Source organism: Pseudopodoces humilis, chromosome 8 (assembly GCF_049639895.1).
Source record: "Pseudopodoces humilis isolate 2021_Gansu_Grassland_sample_001 chromosome 8, ASM4963989v1, whole genome shotgun sequence".
Taxonomy (NCBI): Eukaryota; Metazoa; Chordata; class Aves; order Passeriformes; family Paridae; genus Pseudopodoces; species Pseudopodoces humilis.
This window is the reverse complement of record NC_142207.1, coordinates 16708999-16729029: the sequence shown is the minus strand read 5'-3', so window position 1 is coordinate 16729029 and position 20031 is coordinate 16708999. Positions and strand designations below refer to the sequence as shown.

The 20031-nt window shown below is 36.7% G+C and overlaps 1 protein-coding gene across 11 annotated transcripts in view; it reads right to left on the bottom strand.

Moving 5' to 3' along the window:
* Positions 1 to 20031, bottom strand: part of SLC4A10 (solute carrier family 4 member 10) — a 161673-nt gene that overhangs the window by 54923 nt on the left and 86719 nt on the right. For 10 of the 11 annotated variants that reach the window (XM_088059264.1, XM_088059262.1, XM_088059263.1 and 7 more), the window contains 2 exons: positions 15594 to 15732; positions 10064 to 10224 (listed from right to left, as the gene is read on the bottom strand). In XM_088059264.1, coding sequence (XP_087915390.1) covers positions 10064 to 10224; positions 15594 to 15732 — 300 coding nt within the window. Of the gene's footprint in view, positions 1 to 10063; positions 10225 to 10619; positions 10669 to 10767; positions 10784 to 15593; positions 15733 to 20031 lie in introns of those variants that run through there. The other variant, XM_088059269.1, reaches the window with a different exon arrangement.

Sequence of the window (20031 nt, the reverse complement as noted above, 5' to 3'; positions counted from 1 at the left end):
CTTTTTAATTGCAATAATAATGATTAGTACCCTATAGGATTAAAAATTAAATGCACCACTTCCTTTAATGCAACAGAATTAAATGTAAGTTTTATCTAGAACTGTTTGACTCTTGGGGGGAGAGAAAGGTGAAAGGCAGGGAGAAAAGGATGCTATTAATATAAAAAACCCTCAAAAAACGATGTAGTTCACAAATTAAGGTCACCTATGCAACGACTTTGAAGTCAGTCCTTAAGCACTTGCGCATACAACATATTTAAATCCAGGGTTATGATGCGTATAAGATGTCTTTTCTCCAAATAACCCCTATTCTATTTTCTACAAAGGCCTGGCATGCTGTGAGGAAAAAAATTTTTTATTTCCTTTGTACTTACCACAGGAGATCAGTCTTTCTTTCTTGTAACTAAAATTACAATACCTTCGTTACAATACAAATAAAGTCCAGGTAAGACAAAAGAGAAAAATTGCTTCATTATTTGTCGATAGCAAATAGATAGAATCTATTTCTACTGTCAGGAGTATATGTTCCTGTAAGAGGATAATTTTGAGGAGGTGAGAGTGAAACTGATCCCCCTGCTAAGAAATTACAACCATTTTTGCATTGCACTAGCAGAAAAAAGCCTTATGTATTGATATTCAACACTTTGTACATACACAGCTGTTCCTCTAGGAAGGTGACACAGCCCAGGGAGGTGCTTTCACACCAAAGCACACAGAACAGATTAAAAAACAGGAGCTGGAAGCCACTGTGCTGCTAGCAAGTGCCATTACTGAGAGTTTGTGGGGAATATTCCACAATTGGAGTGTGGCTATCGATGGCTATAGGCTGTTGACAAGAGACAGGAAAGGAAGGAGAGGCTGAGGGGTCACCCTCTACATCAGATATTAAGCATGAGGAGCTGTCTCTGAAGAACAGCACAAGCAGCGTTAAAAATCAGAGACAACAAAGGGAATTTCACAGCTGTGGTTTACACCACAGGTCAGCCAATCAAGGGGAGCTCGTGGATGAAGCCATCCTGCTCCAGCTACAGGAATCATCACACATACAAGCTCCAGGCTGAGAGAACTGAGATTGTTAAACCTGGAAAAGGCTTGGGATGACCTAATTGCAGCCTTCCAGCACCCAAAGGGAACTCAGAGGAAATATAGGGCAAGACTGTTCACAAGGGCACACAGTGACAGGACAAGGGGTAATGGATTTAAATTGAGAGTAGTTTTGGATTATTAGGAAAAAATTCTTTACTGTGAGGGTGGTGAGGCACTGGAACAGGTTGCCCAGGGAAACTCTGGATGCCACATTCCTGGAGATGTTCCAGGCAAGGTTGGACGGGGCTCTCAGCAACCTGGTCTCCTTGGAGGTGTCCCTGCTTATCTACTTAAAGGTCCCCCTGCCTAGGGGGATTGGAACTAGATGATCTTTATGGTTCCCTTACAACCAATACCACTCTATGATTCCATGATTCTATGATACACATTATGGGTTTCAAATGAGAAAGAATTGTTGAGAATTTTGTGGGATTTTTTTTTTGATTATTATTTGGGGAAATACTACTACCAACATTAATGATGCTTAACAGAAAAATAAAGGAACAAAATTCTGTATCAAAGCATGTATTACAGCATTTAAGTACACACTGCCTTTGTATATTAATTGGAAGAAACTGTACTGCACAAAAATAGTGATATAATAAGCTGAGTCCAAAACTTCTTGTACTGAAATCCAGACAGCTCATGATTCTGTGCTGGAGTAGGATTCATATCTGCCAGTAAACTCAGTGGAAAAGTAATCAGAGCAGGAAAAATAAAAAGCAGATGCATCATCAGTAGAGTCATTATTTGTCATGCCTTTGAAAACAGACAAGAGCAACAGAAGAGAGATAATAAAAGATAATAATAAGTTTGCCAGTTAAAAGCAGAGTTTAATTGCTAACAGTCACCTATGCACTGTATATACGCTTAAAATGCACAAGTTTTTCTGACGTTATCAATATCGCCATAACAAGCCAATGTATAACACACACCTGCTTGAGAGCTGGACAACAAGAAACCTGCATGTTTCACTTGCAATGGAGAGGCTACCAATGAGTCTACCTCTCTACAGTGACATGCACACAGAAAGGCAAGGATGGCGTCCAGGTAAATGCACCTGCCAACAGATGTGACCATGACTGATGTATCCAGAGCTTTGCAATGAAGAATCAGGCAGAGGTTTTCAATGTGGTACTGGATCTGCCCCAGCAGCCACATCCTGTGCAGCAGCAACAACAAGGCTGACCGAGCAGCTCACACCAAGGAGCAATGCTGCCCCATATCATGCCCAAAGTAGCAAAATCTGTCTTCAGGGTGCTTCACCTGAGCCTGAAGGGAACTTTTATCTCCAGAGTTAGCTCAAACACCATCAGGTCAGTTATCTCTGCACTCCCAGTCTAGACAGAGGCTTTTTTTAACCAATCTAGACTCTAATGAAAGAAAGAGGCATAGCAGCAAGATACATGACAGAAAGCCAAAGGAGAAGATAACACAAGTTTGAGGAAAGTCTTCAGCAAAATATTTTAAGAGAAAAGAATTTGCAACACATGAAAAATGGAAACCAGACTTCTGCTCCAAGAAAAATATTTCTTTTCCTCCTCTACTCTATTGCCTTTTGAGATACGCCTCTGCCCTAAGGATATGACTATCTTGCCTTTGAACACCCTTTAGTACATGAATCCAAAGGAATAGCTGAAAAAAAGGATTCCTCTAGGACAGGTAAATTTAGGGTTGTGATCATCCCTTTGCATACAGGTAAGTAGAACTCCACTTGTATGGTGTCATTCCTGGAGTAACAGTATATTCCACATTAAATATTAAAATATATTAATTGATGTCAATATGTAAGATTATCCACTTAGGAAAGAAAATTACAGGAAAAGGAAATCAAATCCCTATCCTCTTTCTTTCCCTAGGATGTTCTGCTAGACTTCTTAACAGCCACAGAAGCCACAGAGTTGGTGTCAGTGTGATGAGTAAGAATTTTTATTTCCTGCCAGAAAGAGGCGTACCTTGAGATTTTTGGGTTTTTACAATGACTTCCCTTTTACTGTAGCACTGCTACCACATGTAATAAGGGAAGATGAATTCAGTTTTGGAAAGAGTGAAGACATGCGTTCCTGCCTTGATATTTCCCTCCAGTTGTCATTCGTTTAACACAGACCCAGTTGCAGTAGTAACTGCAGGAGCTTACATACAGTCAAATTTCTGACAGATTGCTGTATTTTGACTGTTTTTTTTCAAGTTCTGCACAGATGTGAGTTGGAATAAGACTGTGTCCATCCACCCCTATCATTATGTGATTCCTTTTCATTTTCGTTCCAACAGTCTCAAAATACTTTTAAAAAGCCCAGGCCCCTGCAATATCAGTAACACACTTAATTGAAAAGATGGTATTGAAAACAAGAGCAGCATGGTTAAAGTCCAAGAGCAAATGGTCAAAAGGAGCATTTTAAACATTCAGTTTTCAAAAATGTTGGAATATCCAGCAGCACAGTGTTACCCATTCTATTAAATGCTCGCACCGTAACATTTCTTCTGACATCGAGTACACTAAAGTAGGATGCTTCAGCAGGGAATCTTGGTTGATACTGGAACCATTTAATCATTTTTTCAAGCTGTAAGAGACAGATATTCTCCCTGACCTGGTCATTTAAAAGAATTCAAAGAAACTTGGGATTTCATGTAATTTCAAGAATGTTTTCTCCATTCAGACTCAGTTATAATACATCATCTGTATAAACTTAATTTTGTGAGTAAATGTGAGCAATGTGAGTACTTTAACAAGCTATTACAGAAAGTGAGCTATAACTCATCACCACCTGGGAACAATTTACCCAGGCTGTGAATTGCAGCACTGAGGTGCAGACGATTTGTATCAGTTCAAATGCAGCATGGCTCATGTGTGGCCCAACAAAGAAAATTCCATCTGTCCTACCTCTAGAGTCGGCAGGAATGCAAAAGCAGGCTGGCTGCTTCCACTCACTCTGGAGGTGTTTGTTACACACTGAAGCTTCCTACAGACATGTGGCTAGATCCATGTGGAGGCCCCACAGGTCAAGGCAAATGGACAATAAGGAGGCTCTCTAGTGAGGAGACAGCTCACTCCCCACTGCACCAGGTTCACAGTGTGCTCATCACCACATGTGCAATAATACACAGAACGCTCAGGTAAAACATAGAATAAATTTATAGAAAATATACTGTATTTGTAAAAAAATATCTGTAATTTTGTAACAAAATATCTGTAATAAGAAATTGCTGGGCTCATATTATCCTGATGTAGGTTGGCACTGACAGTTTACAGGAGAAATTAAATTCTGTACATACCAGCAAGGGTGACAGTATTCACACCTCCAAATTTTATAACTGTACAATTACAGGACAAAATGAAAGATTAATGACAAAATATAAAACACACAGGCTTTTGTATGCATCACAATTGCAGCGATAGCTGACTACAAAACCTAATTTAAAAGCCAATATTCTTCTGGCTTGTGGTCATTGCCCTTAAAGACAGGGAAGAAAAAACCAAGCAACCTTAATGCATTGCTTTATGGAAGACAATCACTTGGAATGCTGCCCTTTATCTTAATGTGCCTCTAAAGACGAACTCAAATATATCCTTCCCTAGCGAGTCAGGCAGGAGAAGCAATACAAACCCAACCATTAGGATTTCTGGGCTGCACTTGTGAACCAAGACCCATTTACATCATTTACAATGGTGACTATAAACGAGCTATCTAAGCCAGCAGATTTAGCAACTTGTCCAAGAGGACGGAGCATTCCAGTGCTCCAAGATACAGATTGTATTTCCAGCTTTACCTGAAATTATTTGGTCCAGTTATTCAGTTAGCACACTTGAAAATGAAAGAAATAATTAAAAATGCCTGCTTTTTAAAATAATAGTACGTAATTTTACTGAGGAAGAAGAGCAAGTATTTCACAAAACTGTTTATTGCAGAGACAAGGCAAAAATTCCCAGCTTGAAGTTCAGAACTGCAGGCAGAGTGGATGCCTCATAAAAAATAAATTTTGCAAGCTGAGATTGACTTGTGCAATCTAAAAAGATTCCTAGAGTTGTGGTTAACATGGGAAAACACAAAACAACCACAAAAAAAGACGGTGCTACTTAGAAGCTGGTACGAGATCTACAATTTACCCACAGACAAAGGAACAAAACCTGACAGTTTCTCTGTAGAGGTTATTACCACATGCTATGCTGAAAATAAAGCAAACAAGTGTAGAAACCTGGGTAAGTGAGAAGGTGAAAGCTGAACAAAAGACAGGTGTAGTGTCAAACAGAGAAGCAGATTACCCACAGTCCATCCCACACTTTATTATAGTGTTGTAATAAAAGTTAAATGTACCATAAAAACACTGTCAGAAACATAACATAATGTGAGTGTCGCAGATGAAACAAGAGGCTCCAGTGAAATAAAATCTCAACTCGAGCCAGTTAAAATATGTCATTATTATGGAGTAATATAGCTTAAAGCAAACAAAGGTAAAAGAAGCCTTGTTCAGACTGAAAGCTTAAAATGATATTAACAAAATCAATAAAATTGCACACTTGGGATGTAAAGCCCTGAGTTGCTGAGCACAGAGTCCGGTGACCTCAATCACAAGATTAAGCTGTTACACAGATTGAAAATTCAGTCGTGAGGAACAAACAAAAGACTGTTTGGGAAAAAACAGTCAGATCCTGGGACTGGAAAGGAAGAGCAGATTTAAAATTTAATTCTAAAATTATTATTACAATTAAACCATTTAAAAAAAAATGGGAATATTTCAAACATCTGCAAACAACATCAGTCACCAAAGTTCCACTGTGCAGCTGAAGCCACAGTTTGTATTTGACAGGGTTTGACATTTGTTCACAGAACATTCTGCACAACTGCAAGAATATGCAAGTTCTGTGGCTCATGCTGTAAAGAAAGTATTGCCATTAGAGGCTGGACTGAATAGTTTTTGAACCAAACAACATAAAATGGCATCATATGTTAAATAGAGAATCCTTTTGGGTTCATTCAGTGGTTATAATCAAAAAACCAGATGGTAATCTGAGAATCTACATGGTTTCAAAGGAACTAAATGAAAATATCAAAAGAGAACATTTTCATCTGCCAACTTGAACAACACAGTGAAGCTGCTCTCTAATGGTACAGCCAGATTCTGGCAAATACATCCTCAAGAGACAAGTTCCAAAATAAACTGTTTTGATTACATAGATTTTTCAGACTTCCTTTAGCATATGTTCTATACAGAAGTGATCGATAAAATATTACTACATAATGTTCAAAGGAATCCCTTGTGGATGGAGTGCTAACTTACTGATACAGGAGTCACTGCAAAGACATATGAAAAAATAACATCACACATTAGAAATAGCAATAACTCCCATAAAATATGTTTAATAAAAATTGCATTTTTAAACAGGAAAAAGTTCAGCACATGAACTGAGTGAGTTCTTTTCAAGAGAAGCAAAATCCATCCTACAAAAATTAAGAACAATTTGAGAAAATTCAGGAACAAACATGCTGTTCTGATGTATGACTGTGTTGGAAATTCATCTCAGAGGTCTCTATTATAATAAGATGCTGTCTGTGAATTCAGCATCATCAGTATGAATAAGTTCTTTTGCAAAAAGGAAAATTGTGTGCCTGTCCAAAGAAATATACAACCTTGAAGATGAAGTAATTTTTTAATATGACAGTTAGAATTAAAAAGACTGAATAGAGAATGAACATGCTGGAATACAGTATGATTTTTAAATTCTCACCACATAAATAGCACCAAAATATTTTTATGCAAAACTGTCAGTGTTTCCAGGGATAAAATACAAAATGTTCTGGAAACCATGAAAACATTACAAAAGGTGGCTTTCATCTGTAGATTTTACCACTAGCCCATTAATGTTTTAAAATACAGACTTCAGTAATAGAAAATCTCAAGGGCTAAGTGCTAAGAGTTTAATGCCTTAGTGAGTAAGTGTTTATAGATTAAAAGCCTTGACTAAAACAAATAGGAATTCTTAGTGTCAATTTAGCAATAAAGTTTAAGTATACCTCTTTCAAGGATATAAGACTGGCACTGCATTAATAGCAATGTAATTTGATATTGGAATATAGCCCAGATAGACATTACCAATAAATACACAGCACACATTTCTTGCTAACAAAGCATTAAGGCAAGTAAGAAGAAAGTACGTGTGCACAAATAATGTATTTGCTCTCAAAATATTATGCATTATAGTAATGCAGTAAAATTATCAAAAGATTGCATTAAAAAACTACAACATTAATGAATCAGAAGCACAAGAATCAAATTTAATTCAGAAGTATCCCTTAAAACCATAGGATAGAACCTGTTTTCACAAACTCTTCTAAATGTGATATACACAGTAACATGAAAACAAAGCCAAAAGTTTGGTCCAGCACCAGAACTGCTGGAGAAGCCTGGCATGAGGATGGGTAGCAAGCCAATTAACAGGAGCTGAATGTTGAAAAAAAATGAAGCCAACAGGTGAGGGCAACCATTTCCTTAAATTCTAAAGTGTCAGGACTGTCACATACAAGTGGAATTTTCCTGGTGAAAACAGCATTTGCATGGTATTGCACAAGATAAGTAGAATTATAATTACTAACAGGGAATAGCAACTAACTGGAACAGACAATAAAGAATTTCCTGAGAGGTACCAATTCTGCCTAATTTTCAGGTCCAGCAGTCACTTTTAAGGAAAAAGAATTCCTGTCATATTACTTGAAATTATCACATTTCTCAGATACCCAGCACACGGGCCTTGGTGGTGTGCTTGTTATCACTACCATGTCTTTCCTTCTCACAGCGCTGCCTACTGTGTGCCACACTCTTTGTAGAATTCTCTAATCCCTGGAAACCAGGAATTACACACATAGCAGTAAAGTAACAAATTACAAAGGAACTTCATTGAAGAAAAGTTAAAAAGCATTGCTACAGCACAAATAATATTAGCAGAGAAAAGCAACTGGAGTAGCAACTTTATTTCTAGAGAAAATAAAAAAAATAAATATCTTCAAAGAAACCTGACAGAACATGAGTAATTTACGGAATGATTCACTTGCCTGAAGCACCTGCTGCAAAGCTTTTTTAAAAAAGAATGGTTCATTGCTTACTGAATCTGCAGAGGAGGAAAAATAAAATCCTCTCTCAGAGACCAAGCACAACTATGCAAACCTTATCATGTGTCAGGTCACCTTATCAGAAAGGGATGCCTACCACTTCAAGCAAATAATGCAACAAAGAAAATGCATCCAAATCTGCCACAACAGGTACTCTTTAAATGAAAATGGTACATACCAATTAATGAAAGTCATTCTAAAGCCTCTTCTCAAAAGAAACAGGTTTTCCTAATCAACAAACCAGGATAAGCCACAAATAGGGCTGACTTAGAGTGAGGGTAACTCCCCAAGTTCTCTGCTGAACAACTTACATCTATGGTGAGTTTCAACACTATTATTAAGAATGCTCAAATGCTTGGCCACCTTAACTAAAACAGAATCACTACAACTAAGGATTAAGAGATTGCAAACATCAATTAGTTGGAGCCTCACTATATTGGAAAATACACAGTATCTTCCAAAAACATTAAAAAAAAAAATTAGTTCACTGAAGAGGGTTTTTTTTTTTTGCATTAATCCTTACTTTTTTTACCTACTTAAAAAAAAACACAGTTCTGGAAAGGCTTTCTTAGCTGACTACAGACAAAGTTGAGTGGTTTCTCCATGAAGAATGTAAAGCTCAAGACTGAAAAACTCAGGGTACTATTTAAGCAAAAAAGTAATACAAGAACATCAAGAAGCTGACCTAAGTACTTCTTAAATATTTATAAATAAATAATAAAGCATTATAATGATAGACACCTTTGTTCTTTCAAATAAGCTGCTTTTTATTCTTCATGTTTATCTTTTATCATTATCAAGACAAATTTTTGAAGGTCTGATTCAGACTATGAGTCATGGAAGAATCAGATCTCAGCACAGAGTGGAAACCCACACAAGTTTCTCTGTGTGTTGTATTAATAATATCTTGCATCAGTTTGACATAAACAATAAATACAAAAAGTAAATACTAAATGCAGCTACCACTTTCTGAGCCAATTTTAATTCCACTGTTAAATACAGCCCACCAAACAATATCTCACCTATTATTTAAATAAGTAAAAAAAATTTTATATGCGACTCACATAGCTTGATATATTATCCATAAAGCAGCTTTCTTGATAATCTTGAGTATTAGAAAATTTTATTGCTTTGTCTTTTGTATCTTTCCTAAACTAGTTACAGTCTTCAAGGGAAACACCAGGAAAGCAGGAAATGGCATTTAGTCTCAGTTTCACTTTTGGGAGAGAAGACTTGTCCATTATGTTTTGCCTTGCTTAGAAGCTCGCACAAGCTCTAGAATGCAAATGCCAAATAAACTTTTAATGGCAAAAAATGCACTCAACTTCATCTTAAGTTAATGTACCTAAAATTTCTCTTAAAAGCTTACACTATATCATTACTTCTGATTTCATTCTCAATTCAGAGACATGTCTGTTTCCATGTAACTTAATTGCAATAAATACTATTTATATATAGTATTTATATTAAAATACTATGTTTTGGGGGGATTTTTTTAAGCTAGATTGCCTGCAATTAGCATAGCAGTAGATTAAGTTTGTGAAAGTTAGCACACGCCTCATTCACATGAGGCAGCATGGCAGGAGCAGAGAACATGCCAGCTCTAATTAAATCTAACCAAACTGTCCTCTTTGCTCCATTTGAATTTTCTTCCTTATTCAAAAATTGATTCTTAAAGCAGCAGATTCTACATAAAAAATATAAATAGAATATTTACTAACTGTGCCAGACATGAATTTCTTTTCTAGTACATTGAAAAAACATTTCCTAGGAGTTTCTAAACGGAACTGATTATTATGCAATAACTTTCTTGGTAAGCATTTAGTTTTTATTAAATAATTTTCATAAACAATAAATGAAACATCAGTACATACCTGCAATTTCTTCAATGGAGTTAGCTCTCATGTCCAAAAGAACTGTGCCATTCAGGATGCAGCTCCTCAGCTCAAACAAGCTATGAAGTGACAGTGTGGCAACGTAGGGTTTGCTCCACCTCTCTCCACCATCCTCTACATCTTCTTCAAACTTCAACCACCTATACAAACATCAATTTTATAACTCTATTGTGCACAAGAAGTGAAAAATTAATTACTTCTGTGGATGCTGAAAGTACAGACAGAGATGTTAAACATGTCTTTAGATTTCACTTAATTCTTTCTTTTTAGAAAATATGAGAAACTCCCCGTGTCTACTTCTTTCCATGCAATGCTGTATTATACCATTTTTGAGGATAAGTTCTGACCACAGAGATGAAGAGGGAAATATATTAAGTAATTATCTTTGTACTTGAGAAGAACTTTGACAAATTCTTTGGCATACAATGATATTTCTGTGATAGAATAACGAGTTGTATGAAAATGAATCTGGAGAAACTTCTGTAAAGTAGAAGGATATATGAAAGTGGCATGAAAGGATCAAGTCTTTTGTTACCATCCAGCCAGATGAGCTTGCTTGAGACTGAATTCTCTACTGGTAAATACTGCACTTAAAATGTTAAAAGAATATTAAACAAACAAACAAACAAAAATCTGAGAAGTCACCCAGGGACTGTGTGTCTGCGTGGGGCCCTGCAACCCACCAGCTTGGCAAAGTTTGAACAGCTGCAGCCACAGCACACAGCTGTGCCACTTGACTCAACAGCACTCAGAGATTTTATACTGACATGGCAACACAGAAGTCAAGCAGAGCCTCACACCTGGGCAGCATCATCACACTTACTTCCAGACAACAGGGAAATGTAAAGCCTTAAGACCTCTAAAGCTGAGGAGTTTCCAGTTTTACCAAGCCTCACAGCCCGGCAAAGCAGCTAGCACAGCTGTCCTCTTCTACTCCTGGGCCACCTGTCTAGCTCTGCTCCTGCTTGAAAATATGCAAGTGTACCCATATTTTATACCCTTTCCCCCCCTCAGTCCTTGTGTACCAAGTTTTTCCCCTTTTGCTGCCATCCTGCAAGCAGCCACCACTTCACTGACCCACTCATCATCAGCATATCTGCTCCCTTCCTGATGTATCCCATTTCTTGGAACTGTCCCAACTGCCTTCTAATTATTCTCTCATTATTTATACAGACAATTTGCCTCTGCTCCTTGAGTCCTTAAAAATCTCCAGTCTCCTGTGTCTAGCCCTCTCCTCCTCTTTGTATCTAAACATTTTCCCTCCATTTCCTCTGTGAGGAAACTGGCCAGTTTCTTTACTTTGTCTTTGCCCACAAGAACTCTTTCCTCTTCATCAGACCTTCATCAGGCTTCCTTTGTTGCACTCTCTTTTCTCTTCCCAGCCCATCCCCTTCACCTTCACATTCCTCCAGAGAAGCAGCAAGGAGAACACAGCACTAAAATTTGCTTCCACAAAGCCAAACCATGAAATTGAATTTGCATATGCAAATGAGATTTTCCAGATAAATTTTCAAAGCCACATCCAAACGGACATCAAACACAATTTTACACAATCCTCCCCACCAAATTCAAAGTGATAATTGTAAAGGGGGGCCTACAACAGCTCAGGAAAGTTATCAAGAAGGATGTGAGAAGGAAAAATAGCTCTTCAATTTTTTTCATGTTGAAGTTACACTTGAACTCCCTAAGAAGAGGCTGTTCCTGTCTAACTCTTGGCACTCTTGTTTCCAAGCTGAAAAATGTGCAATACCAATTTGTATCCACAACATCACGAATATAGTGCATTTATTGTCCTGTTTAAACCACTGTCTCCCAAGACTCTGCAAAATACCTCCATTTTCATGCATGCTTCTAATCTCTTTAGGAGATTCACAAGATCTTTGTAGTTGAGTATTCTTAATTATTTCTGTTATTATGTATTATTATTACTGTTATTTTATCTTATTTCTGATATTATATTGTGCTTAGCTTGTTATATCTTTTATGCTGATTCAGAAAAAAAGATTAAAAATCATGCTTCACCATACTAAAATCAATGATCCAAGCACAGAGCCTTACAAAATATCATCAGAAATCTCATACTGTCATTATTTTCTGTTCATGTAAGTCAGTCTTCAATATTGCTATTCTGATTATGCTGCTGCAGTCTGTCCCTGATATTACCTAATTTAAATCTACTGACCCGTTGTAAACAGATTTTAAAAGAGCAATAAAAGACAAGCATGTTCTTAAAAGTCTAAGACAGGCGACTGGACAGAGGCAGGCTTATTATCAGAGCCTGTAACTAAGGATACAGAGAAGTCTAAATCATGAAAACAGCTTCAATTAGTGTCAGACGTTAATGCTCACACATTGGTGCATAAAAATACATAGGAAACTATTGCTACTGCTTAAGTAATTATACTTGTCATTGTGATTGTCTGGGTTTCCGTGAACCGGAATAGTATAATTGTATGGGTTGTACCTCATTTCCTACTGTTGCAGAAACTTAGGTGTTTAAATACATTATGGTACATTGTTACTCAATGAGCCAACAGGCCAGGACACGGAACTAAATCACATCCAGCTGACAGCATTCTATTTTTGGAATAAATGTCTATTTTGATTTTAACAAGCATATCGTAAGTTTACTAATTTCATCAAGGGAACATCATGTTACTGTTTATCACCTTTTATCTTTTCAGAAATATTCCTGTTATGTCAGATAATCCTTATTTAATATATCAAATGAGAAACAGTAGCAGAAAACATAAAACAATCCTAATCTTATGCAGAGTCTTTCAATTCTGTGTTCAGTGGCTTTAAAAAGCATAATACCATTTGATCAATCCCCTGAATTAATGTGCAAGACTTCATGACAGAAATGGCTTTGAAATCCAAATTCAGGCATAGATCCCAGTTGCCAATTTTGTACTCCTTTTAGTTTCTCAAAGACAAATTTAAATATGTTTACTTTTGCAGTTTAACCCCTTAAATTGGTATGATTGACAGATGAAAGCCTTTCATAATTTCTTGGGAAACACCATTGACCCCTACTGAGCTCATGTCACACGTATCCCATGTGACAGGAACATATCTGGAGTTATGTCTGGTTGCACAGAAGAGCACTTTCATTCTTAGGGCTTTCTTTCACTGGTAAAGTCAGGTGTAGGTCTATCAATCACACAGTTTAGTTCTTCTGATAGAATGTGTGCTAGAAAAAAATATGCAAAGAGTTTCAGCCAGGTATTACTGTAGGAAAATTACTCAGGCTCGTGTGCATACATACAACTTATGTATATGTCCTAGCTTCTAAAGCCATCTTCATCACTTTCTCAGGCAGCAATAAAAGAGTGCACATGCTTCATGTCAGACACAGTTACTGCATTTTCTGCACAATATGAAGTGGGTGACTTGTCCTTTATCTATTTTGTAGTGTGGTATGTCTGCAGCAGAGGGGTGGAGTATGTACTCACACCCTGCCCAACAGTCGATGGTTTTAATGTAATCTTTCAATTTGTATAAATTTCCACACGAGCTTGTGCCTGCCCACATCGATTTGAAAACCAACCAAAGAATGAACACAAGCATGTCAGGAACAAAGCAGGAGTGAGAAACCTGTGTTTCTTGCGACCCAGTTTCTTTGGAAGAAAGTTTTGGTCCAGGGAAAATGCACTGCACTTCCTAACTTTCCCTAACCCATCCATTTTCTAGTCGCTACTAACAATTTACTTTCTAAACTATGGACATGAGTTTCTTTTCCTAAGAAAAGAAATTTGTGCATTAAAATTTAAGCTTAAGCACTTTCCTCCTGGTTCCAAGGAAATTATTGCACCCTCTCATTTGCACAGAAAAGCACTTTGAATTTTATTGTCGTTTCGAATTTGGTAATTTCCTTGCCATCTCCTCCTTTTCTAATCAGTCACCCCATGTCAAATGCAGTCTGAAATTTTGAGAACCAAATTTAAAAAGATCATTTATCTTGACCAGTTCTTTCCACACAGCAGCCACACTCTTCCCTTGTTTTCACCTTACTGCTAAAGCTAAATGAGGAAAATTTTACTATTAGCTATTACGTCACTCTTGTATTTTCTGAGCTCCAAAATGTAGTTTTCTTGGCTTTTTTTCTCCTGCCCTTTTACAGCAATCTCATCTTGTTTCTATTAAACATTTGTAATTCTTCATTTCACAAACAACAATTGAGAAGGCTGTACATATAGACAGATCAACCAAAACAGAAATTTATTTTACCTACTTAATTTGAATTCCATATTCATCAGAACCACTTGCTAACAGAAATTGTTATAATTTTCAGAAACACAATTCTTGGATAATTTGCAAAGAGATTTTTTTTTTAAGTTGAACTAAAGAAGTTGCTATTCCTCTGTTTAAAAATAACATAAGACACCATGATTTTTACTTTTTCATTTCTACAGAAGTTCATATCCCTCCTAGAGAGGTTCTGTGTATTCCCATTCAGTATGAGAACATTGCAGATTATTACCTTGATTAGATATTCTCTCTCTGAATATTAATAAGATTATTTAGGAACACTACTGCATTCCTTTTGCAGCACAATCCCCATATGAGAATTTTCTACACATAAAAATCTATATTTAGCATCTCCCTATGCTGCCTATAAGCAGATAATGGAAGGTCATAGAAAATTTTTTGGCCCTCTGGGAAATGAGAAATTTGCAGCAAAATTAGACTACCAGCCATGTTCGTGTCAGACAGTCCCATATATATTTGGCCAAAATCCTTCCAGAAATTTTGCAATTTATATTCTACCAAATATATATTAAACAGACTTTTGGGCACCATTGAGGGAGACTGTCAACAACTGGCAGGGAGAGGAAGAACTAAGGTTTCAAGATGACAAATAAAGCAAAGATTTCTGTAAAATGAAAATTCTTAATGAAACTACGGAAATCATCTCCCATTTAAACGCTCAAGTAAAAAAATACACAATTAAAGGAAAATACTGTATCAGCTTTTTTTTTTTCATATCAGAAATGCAATCTAAAATCTTTCCCACTAATTTTGCAGAAATAAAATAATCCAACACTGAATACTCATTCTCAAAATAAACTGTTCATAGAATTAGAATATGTAAAAGTTCTATTGCTCCAAAAGTAATCTCATTCCTTGCTTTAATCTTTTTATAATGGTACCCTTAGCAGTTTCCCCAGGATTCAAACAAAATATGAAGTTTGAAAGATTCTTTAAATTACAAGATAAAATATGAATTTACCCAATAATTTTTAGTTCACATATATTGTATATTTACAGTCTTTTTTTTTTCAATTGGTATTCAATCTGACCTATATTCATAAATCCAGATGAAAACATCTGGCTCTGGGAAACAACAAATGCTGTTGTAATACTAGTAGTATAAGCATTAAAATTATGGTTTTATTTCAGATTTATATCCAAAATCTTTCCCGAGCTTGCTGCAGCTTTGAAATCATACCTCAATTCATCAGCAACCAATACCTACAGATAATTTTTAAGTTACGAGAACACTCACCTTGCTGTCTCCCTCCACTCTGCATCCTCTCCTTCACGCCAACAGATTTCATCAAGCTCAGTAAAGAGATCATGAGGAATGTGTTCCTCATCATCATCTTCTGTTCCAAGAATAAATTGCACCCTTTGTGATGGGGTATCTGGAGAAAAATTAAAATATCAAGTCCAAGACACCAATATTTTTGCCCTGAGAGAACAAATTTTATGAGATTATCCAGATGTTTTCATGCGTATCACTTACTGCTGCACAAAAAAAAATTACAGCTCTGCTGTAAGAACATCCATTTACACACAAACACATTCAGATTGAGATCTCTTCATTTACTCTAGTTGTCAAGTCCACTTTTTAAAACACTCCTCCAAGATATAACCTGATGTATAGGAACAGGGTCTATTGGAAGCTGGAATGGTACCTCCCAGACCAAAACAAAACAAAACAAAAACAAAAACAAAAAACCAAAAAAAAAAACCACACACAGAAAGCAGCACAGATAAAGCTGATAAAAGTCTTTTCCTCCACTGTTAGGAAAAACCACTTTGCCACTTCATAAATCTACATCTGCGGATCCATTTCAGATCACAAAACTAGAATACTAAATGTGAAATCTTTTCTGTAGGAGAAAGAAACCAAATGAAACCTGGCTAATGTGAATATACAATTGCAGACTTGACCCTTGCCCCTTTGTTAACTCTTTCTACTTGGCTGGGCTGCTTGAGATACACTTCTTAATCTGTCCCAGCCTCCTCATTTTATTCTTGCTGTCTCTGTCTTCTCTTTCAATACTGTTACTGACTCATTTTCTTCATAACCTTTCAGCACAGACAGCTAAGTATATTTTGAAGACATACTATTATTTTTTTCACTCAAAAAATTCACAGAATTCACAGACCATCTTAAAGTACATGTATATTCAATGTTCATAACTCAAGCGCTGTATTAAAAAAATCCTATATCCAATTTGCTTATTTAAATGCAAATCTCAAATGAACAGATTCTGATGAAATGTAGTTTCCCTGGCAATACATAGCTGCTTTTTCTGCTAATGTATTTTAGATTTCCAAAAGGAACCAAAAGTCCTTTGTGAGAGCTGAGAGAGGCCAGGCTGCCAGTCAACTGAAAAACTGATTATCCAGCAGAAGAGCTCAGTGACTCCTTCAACATTGTCTAAATGAAGTTCAGTTCTACAACATATTTGTAAGACAAGCTATTCCATCTAACAGCAAAGAGCATCACTGCACAGGGTCCTCAAGCTCTTTGAATTTTGGAAAGAAATGAGATGATAGCACCCATTGAATGCTAATTAAAGAGAAAACACAGCTCTGATCCAAATGAATTAAATGGGCCACTGACACAGAAAATTAAATTCAGCAATAGAAATACCTTTTTGATAGCAGTACTAAACTTGCTATAGCAATGAAACACAATACATGACAGTTTTCACTTGAGGTCTATTTGCTTAAAAAGAGTGTACAGATACAGAACAGTAAAGCCTTTTTACTCCTTCACAAAGCAAGGAAATTAAACCCAAGGAGAAGTACAGGAGAGAAGGAAGAGAGATATGGACTCGGGTACTACAAAGCACCAGAGGATGGAACTGCAGGGGGTACAGCTACAGGAATTGCTTTTGGTGACTCACTGAAGAACAGCAAGAAACTCCTCCACTTTACCCTGTCTTTGCTTTCTCTTCTCTCTCACTATTTAGTCCTCTTTTTTCCTTAATTCATTCTACTTTTTTTTTTAATCTGAGACTAGAAAGTACATTCTAGTTAAGAAGCGTGCAACTTCTTAAGACTAATTTCCAGGACAAAATTCAATGAGATATGAACTTAAAAAGGATTAATGCATATGCCTACAAACAGAACATGGAAAACAAGTTACTTTGGTAGAGAGCTGGACTTAGCTAGAATCTGAGAAGTAGCATTGCCAGGAACATCCTGCACTCTTGATAAAATCAACACTAGAAGCAATCTTGATAAAATCAGCACTAGAACTGATTTACAGCAACTGCTACTGTCAAGTAATAAATGAGCAGTGCTGTAGAGCAGAGCTGCAGCTTTGTGACAGCTATGATCCTCATGCAAATACATGCTTTCAGCGTGGGAAGGAAAGCAGAGGATCAGAAATCTTGAAGTCAGGTGAGTAGTAACAAGGAATCACCTCACTGCAGTAATTTGCTCTTCCTGGGTCTTCTGTGTAACGGGCTACTTGACTGACAAGAGTGAATCAGAATCTTTTAGGCTGAAAAGACATCTAACATCATCAGATCCAACCACTAACCAAGCACTGCCAAGTCCACCACCAAACCACACCCCTAAGCACCACATTTAAAGAAATGACGAAATATGCATTAAATTAACTTCTTCTTTGTTAACAGAGCAGTAAAAAAACCTGCTGGATTCTGTCTTTCTTTACTACCGTGATTTCTATTGGTATTTGAAACGTGCAAGTCACATTTCCATCTTCAGACAATGAGCTGGAAAATGAAAAAAAAAAAGTTATCATTTGCTTTATGGTACAATAATTTTATTTCAAGGACAAGACCCTACAAGTTGTAAACAATAGGAAAATTATAATTAAAACAACAGATATTGTTGTTGGTTCCACTTATAAAACTGAATTAACAGGACTTTTCGTGAGCAACGCCAGATAGATTTGGCTCATATTCATAGGAGTTATAAATACCAAATATGTCATTAATATGTTATATAGAAAATTAGTAATATGTGATTCAAAATCAGTATGGAAGAATACTTCAATTGCTGACTGTCAAACTGTGATAACTTAATCCTCAGTGAAGAAGCATAATATTTGCAAACTAGGACACAATGTTTTCTGTATTCTAGGCAAAGAGAAATTGGCTTGAATATTATTTTTGTCTACCCCTACTTTAAGCAGCACAGCCAGCATAAAAAAAACTTCATACTATTATTGCTGTTTCTAAAAAGTAATTAAAACAATCTAGATTAATATTTTTTAAAAAATGAGTGAGACTAATCTGTTACAATAGTATTTCTGTCACTGTAGTTGTTTAATATCAACTATATAAATACAGTTTATATATTATTTATATTCAGAGTTATCAGAAGCAATATGAATTTAAAGTTTCACAATAAGCAGCTGATGACTCTCCCAGGTAACTAGTCCACCACCAGTTCAGGAAATCCTCTACAACCAGTTAGAACTGGGTAAAAAGGCTGGTACACAACGGGGACAGGGGTACCATCGACAAGCACTCCTACTTGGCTAATGAGCAATCTCAGTCAGGAAAACTGAAGTACCTTTGTGTTTGCTGTGGCTCCCCTCTGTTTTATCCCTAGCTTTCTCTGGGCTTGTGCTCATTTCATACGTGCAGAACTTGCATTCAAACTACCTCTGATACCTCAAATTCATTTCATGCTTGCAAATTCTGAGTATTCCACACTTAAAAATCTGGCTAATTCCACTGGTCTAATATAAGGGTAAAAATGAAGATTTGGTGGTTAAGCTACTGCTGAACACACAAATTCAAAGCGGGACTCAGTGCTGCAGAAAGGGAGTGACCCTGCAGAAACCTGACATATTGATCTATATTATGACACCTTGTAAAGTCAACAGCATCGCTAAAACAAATGCAAGATGTGGGCATAGACATCCCAAAACAGCAAATTTAAAAGCCAGAATTTCTAATAACCTAATTCCCATAGGGAAACATGAAGAGCTGCTCCCTGGAACAGTGCTGAGTGTCAAATAGTGTCCCACAACACAATCCCACCTGGCAAAACACAAATAGAAAGGAATCATAATTGGCATTTCCCCCATTTAAAACATCCCCAAGTGCAACCACAACTCTGGGTCAGGGCTGCTCCCTCTTGCCTAAGGGAACAAGCTAAAATCAAGACTTGGCCTGGGGTAACAATGGAGGATTGCTCTCAGTCCCTTCACATAAATTCAGGCCAACATTCTGTTCCACTATACCAGTCAGAGTAATCCACATCATTTCAGACAAATATTCATCATCCTCCTGCTTGCACTCACCACAGAAGTGGTGGATGGGGACTCTCCCCTATCTTCATTCCTTTGTAGATTGGACCCTGTCCTCAGCAATCAGTAAAGATAAGGATCACAAAATTATTTTTTTTTTATTAGAAAACTTAGTAAAAGTTAAAACTAAATTTGCATTACTAAAGCTCACATAAAATAAAAACCAGTCATACAGTACACTTCTGAAAATCTCTTCACAGACCTTAGAAATCACAGGTTGGGTTGGGAGAAAGTATCCCTTTGGTTATTCTCTGGCACTTGATCCCTATAGCTACAATCTGCTTCAAGAAACTATCCCAGCATTTTCTTGACATGAATTATTTCCATCAACCCAGGGCTATGACAAATAATCATATCTTTTGGATTTGACAATATGGACAATTCCCAAGCTTTAATTCTCTTCTTTTTGCTAGATTCT